The sequence below is a fragment of the Papilio polytes genome, unplaced genomic scaffold (assembly GCF_000836215.1).
Source record: "Papilio polytes unplaced genomic scaffold, Ppol_1.0 DF823958.1, whole genome shotgun sequence".
Taxonomy (NCBI): domain Eukaryota; kingdom Metazoa; phylum Arthropoda; class Insecta; order Lepidoptera; family Papilionidae; genus Papilio; species Papilio polytes.
Genome location: NW_013525246.1, coordinates 1018410 through 1024171, shown reverse-complemented (window position 1 = coordinate 1024171; position 5762 = coordinate 1018410). Strand labels below are relative to the sequence as shown.

Sequence of the window (5762 nt, the reverse complement as noted above, 5' to 3'; positions counted from 1 at the left end):
CCGCGGGCGTGCAGTTAGTGTTCTTGCACTGGAAGGAGCCGGCTCTGCAGTGCCTCACTGGGCAGGTATCCGGTTCATCCGAGCCGTCCATGCAATCTTTTTCGCCATCACACTTCCAGAACCACGGTATACATTTCTCGTCGCGTCCGTTGCATCTGTGCTGGCCGTCGGTGCAGTTGGCTATGCAACTTTTCATATCCCGAGCTAAGAAAAATTGATTCGGGCAGGCGCATTTGTATGTGGTCGTGCCTTCCTCGCCGTAGCCTTCGATGTTTAAGTAGCTCGATTCGTGCTTTGGTGCGATAAGGCAGAGGTGGGAGCAGCCTCCGTTGTCAGCGCCACAAGGGTTAGTATAAGAGAGTTGCCTCAAAGGATGGACAACATGAATGTCATACGGGCGATGTGTTGTGTTACGTAGCACGGTTAGGTTTTCTCCGGAGTGTTTATTTGCTTTGCTTATAGCCTTGAGGTTCCAATCGGTCCAGTAAATTTCGTCATCGAATAAACTGAGAGCGAAAACGTGAGGGACTTTAGTACCGGATAGGACGATGTGTCTATGTCGTCCTTCTAAATCGGCCGAGCCGATGTAATCAAGATGAGCATCGGCCCAATATATTCTATCGGTGAAGTAGTCTATTGTCAAAGCATTGGGCCAGGCGATATCGTCTTCCCAGTTCAATATCGCTGTGAAGTTGGAACCGTCCATGCCGATTTTTCCGATGTAGGCTTGAAGATGCCACGAGGTGTAGTACAGATAGCCGATGCCGGGGTGCACCACTATCGCTCGCGGATCGGCAATGCCGGTCTTTAACGTTTTTCTCCTCGTACCATCTAGCTCGGCGACGTCTAGATTTTTCGAATGTCGATCTAACCAATAAATTTTTCTACCTATCCAGTCTATGGCTATGCCTTCTAAACCATGAGAGTCGTGTCTTATTACAACCTCCTTTGTCGGGTTGGGGTCGGAGTAATCGGATTTGTAAATTGTTTTGGCCGAAACATCAGCGAAATACATTTTCCGTTCCTTAATATCAAAGTCTATAGCTACAACGTTCATAAGGTCCTGGTGCACTAAGTTATACCTGGACGCGTCAGTCGACATGTTTCTGACGTAGTACTTATTAGTGAATATGACCCATGCAGTTGTGTTGTCCTTTCTCTTGCAAGTGCGCTCGTCTGCTTCTCGTTCATAGTACTGATCGTTACATTTACAGTAGTAGGAACCGGGCGTGTTGGAGCAATACTGCGAGCAGACGCCGGGGCTCTCGTTGCATTCGTCGATGTCCGCGCACGCCTTTCCGTCCCCGAGCAGCTTGTAGCCCTGGTTACAGTCGCAGTAGTATCCCGTCAATGTGTCGACACACTTGTGGCCGCACTGGTTGATTTCCAGTTTCGCGCACTCGTCGACGTTGCAGTGGGCGGGCTCGTCGGAGTCGTCGCTGCAGTCCGACACCTTGTTGCACACAAGACTGCTGTCGATGCACTGATCGTTGTTGCATTTGAATTGCCCTGCCGGGCAGGTCTTGTTTTCCTTCACGCATCCGACTTCATCCGAATGGTCTCCACAGTCATCTTCGCCATCGCATCGGAAGTGATTCCGGATACATTTAAAATTCTGACACTTGAACTCTTGATCCGTACACTGTTTGTACTGTGTGTTGCAGTGTTTTCCTTCGTCTGAACCGTCTCCGCAGTCGTTGTCGTGATCGCACACCCAGCCCCGATTTATGCATCTCCCGTTGTTACACTGGAACTGATCGTCCGAGCAAGGCGTGGGGGTCGAGCAATGGTGAATGGTTGAATTTTCGTCCGTGCCGTCGATGCAATCCGGGTCGCCGTCGCAAACCCATTTCTTAGGAATGCACTGCGCGCGGTTCCAGAACTTGTTTTCTTCGCAGGTGTATTCAGTTTCCGGGTCGCACTTTCTTTCGTTGCATTGGTGTCTGTCGTCCTCGTCGCTGCCATCGAGGCAATCGTTGTCGCCATCACAAATGTAGATCCTGGGGATGCAGTTCCCGTTGTCGCAGGTGAATAGATCACCGAAGCAGGTTCGACCCTCGGAGCGGCAGTACTCGGGTGGCTCATCGACGCCGTCCCCGCAGTCGTCGTCGCCGTCGCAGTACCACGTGGCGGGGATGCAGCGGTGGTTGTTGCATCGGAAACTGTTTTGCGGGCAGGTTCTCTGGGCGCAGTGCAGCGGGTCCTCGTCCGAGTTGTCGCCGCAGTCATTGTCTCCGTCGCACAACCAATAGGGCTCGACGCAAATATTAGTCTTTTCGCACTTTAGGTGATTTGTGGGACACGTCGTATTTCTCGGGCATCGTTCATGAGTTTCATCGGAAGTTATGTTGTCCTTGCAATCGTTGATGCCGTTGCAGACCTGTGACATCGGAATACAGCGAGAGTTGAGACAGGTGAATTCGCCTTCAGCGCAGGGCGGGTAAACGCAGCCTTCCTCGTCGGAGCCGTCCTTGCAATCGTTTTCGTGATCACATTTCCAGGACTTGAATATGCACCGACCATTGTTGCAGCGGAATTCATTGGGCGAGCAGGAGTGATACGCGCAGTAGTTTTTGTCTTCGTCGGAGCCGTCTCCGCAGTCATCGTCGCCGTCACAGGACCACATACGGCTGATGCACTTGCCGTTGGCGCAGAAGAATTTGCTAGGGTCACATGTGATGTTCTTCGTAACGCACATACGTCCCTCGTTTACCAATTTGGTGTTGTCGTCACATTTGCATTCGACGGAATTATTTGGAGCCGGATGACAACTTTGAGCGCATCCTCCGTTACTTATTAGGCAAGGATTCACTTTGCACGACTGGCGACTCGTACTGTAGATGTGTATGTCTCTCGGAGAATCTTCTAAACGTTTGACCATTTCCACCATATTGGCACCGGTGTGCTTTTCTGCACGATACACGCCACGTAATTGCAAGTCGGTCCAGTAGATATAATTTCTAAACACCGTGATGGCGAAAGGATAAATGGTTGCGGATATGAGAACTTCTCTATCGGATCCATCCAGTTTGGAACGTTCGATTTTTTCCCTAACTGCATCAGTCCAGTATAACATGTTTTCGTCGAAATCGATAGTCAACCCGCTAGGTTGTGACAAGTCTTTATCTATAATGGCTTTTTTCAGGGAACCGGCCATGGTGGTTCTGTAAATCTTACCGGAAGTGCCGAATCGGCCCCAGTCGGTGTAGTACAGGGTGCCATTGCAGGGGTCGACCACGATGGCCCTGGGGCGCTCCACCCGCGCTATCATAACCAGCTCGGTGCCGTCGAGGTTCATAGCGTAGATAGAGTTATTCGAGCTGTCAGTCCAATAGATTTTCTTTTGGGTCCAGTCATATGAAATTCCTTCGGGATTAATGTTTTTGCTTATGATATTTTGAATTTTTGAGGATTCAGGGTTGACGGACGACATCCATGCGATTCGTGCCCACGGTCTTATTTGAGTGAAGAACAGCTTGTTGTCTACGTAGTCAAATTCTACACCGACGACGTTGGTCAAATTGCCGATGGGTTTGAATGGAACTCCGGTTGATTTGGGATCCAAATTCACAGCTCGGATTTCAGTCCTAGTTGTGAAGACTAGGTATTCATCGACTACGTCGCATTTTTTCGGATTGGTGTTCGATATTTGTCCGGTGGCGCAGTCGCACCTATGCGTGTAGCCCTTATTAGCGTCCGGAGGGTAGCTGAAGCACAACTGCTCGCAGCCCCCGTTGCCTAGCTTGCGGCAAGGGTTGTTGTCGTCCGTGGGCTGGTTGTTAACATCAAATATAACAATGTCCCGCAACTTTGGTAAATTAGTTCTCATTTTTTCGGGCATCGACATATTACCGGGTAATTTAGACGCCTTGTATATCGTTTGTAGGTTTCTATCCACCCAGTATACGCTGCCGGTGTGTATCGCTATACCCATAGGATTCGGTAGGTTGGACCGGATTAGCTGTCGGTTGCCACCGTTGTACGATATCTTCTGAATCTGGTCCAACTTCGAGTCGACCCAGTAGACGTCGTGGGTCATCATGTCTATCGTTAAGTCTCGGGGATTTGAAATTCCAGAACTGACAACCGTCTGCCAGTTGCTGCCGTCCAAGTACGCTTTTCCTATTCTCGGATATTGTCCATAATCTATCCAATAGAGAAGCCTTTTCAACGGGTTGACGGCAAGCTCCCTCGGGGCGTCCATTGTCGTTTTCACGAGAACTTTTCTATGAGATCCATCCAACCAGCACATTTCGACGTAATTTTCATGCGGAAAGACGTTCGTGAAGTACAAGTTGCCAGCGACCCAGTCGACGGCCAAGCCCCTGATGCCGTTGCTGCCAATGCCGTCCTTGATAACATGTTCCAGTTCCGTGCCGTTCGGACGAATGCGGAATATTCCGTTCCATTGGCCCCGGTTGAACTCCACCCAGTAAATGAAGTTGTCCGAGAAATGCACGTCAACGTGAAGGATATGGTGGCCTTGTCCGGTGACAGGCACCATAGCCTCGGCGCTGCCCTCGAGGCTGAAGCCGCGGATGAGGTCCAGTTGAGAGACCACTGCGAACGTCTTGTAGGGCACACAGTTCACCTCATTTTCTTTTTTGTATCCTATGGAGCAGGAACAGATCCGCGAGCCTCCGTCACTTGGAATACAGATTTGCTCGCAGCCGCCGTTGTTCAGGGTGCACGGGTGATGATGCATCATCTTTCTCTTCTGGAAAATCGTGAGCGACTTCAGATCGCTCTCGTTGTCGAGTATAACTTTGATGTTATCACCGTTCGGCAGGTCGGCCTTGATGATCTTCTCGTGACGTGGATCTAAGACATAGAGCCGCGAGTCGAGCACTGCGATCACCTTCGGATACGAGATGGCGTTAGCCTCTGTCAGGATCGTTTTCCTGTCGTTGCCGTCCGTGTTCACGCTGTTGACGCTGGCGGGAAATTGCGTGCTGAAGTACAGTATTTTCTTTTCTACGTCAATGGCCACTGCTTCGGGTCGCTCGATTCCGTCAACTAAAATAGCCGCATTTGTACCGTCCATGTTTACTTTTCCTATTTTTGCAGGAACTCCGAAACCTCCTTCATCTGACCAGTATATTTTTCTGTAAAAAAAGTCAATCATAACAAAATAAATAAATAATTATTAGCTAGGAATTTTGTAATATTAACTCTTTTTTTTTATATTGGAAAGCAGGCAAACGAGTAGCGTTTCGGTTTTTATTGATTGATTCGACGCCCATGAACATCAAATTTTTATCATGTCACAAGCAAAGCTTATTAATCCAAATGCCGCTACCTACACCCAGTTCTTACTGATAGTTTTAACTGGGGAGTCGAATTATTTAGTTAAAACTGAGCTGAAACACTTAAAAGTGAGCGTCTGTACCGGGTTTTACGTAATTTGTCAAAATAGCGAAATGCCCGCTGCTCATAGATACGAATTAACAGAGGAGGGAAGCCACAGAATCAGGATTTTCTCTACCTATGGTAGGTTTAACACCAGTCTTCGGTGTGGTTGTGGTATAGCCCCGAGCGAGTGGCTCGTTCGTGCTACAGATCTTATTATACCTTTAGCTCTACCTAGCAGTGTTATTCTACTTTTAACCATTTTATATGATATCGAAATAACTGACCCTTCGGTGGGGTCCAGGCAGATGGCACGCGGCCGCGCTATAGAAGTCTTGCTGCCGTCGTTGGCAAACACGATGGTCCTGTACTTGAGCTTGCCGTCGACGCGCACAAGCTCGATGTTGCTGGCG

At 49.2% G+C, this 5762-nt stretch overlaps 1 protein-coding gene across 1 annotated transcript in view; it reads right to left on the bottom strand.

Annotated features, from left to right (window-relative positions):
• Nucleotides 1–5756, bottom strand: part of LOC106101680 (low-density lipoprotein receptor-related protein 2-like) — a 12206-nt gene extending 6450 nt beyond the window's left edge. The window contains exons 1-2 of the mRNA XM_013280989.1: nt 5637–5756; nt 5–5105 (exon numbers count right to left, since the gene is read on the bottom strand). Of these exons, the coding sequence (XP_013136443.1) occupies nt 5–5044 (5040 nt within the window). The 5' untranslated portion in view covers nt 5045–5105; nt 5637–5756. The remainder of the gene's footprint in view (nt 1–4; nt 5106–5636) is intronic.
• Between the last annotated feature and the right edge of the window lie 6 nt (nt 5757–5762).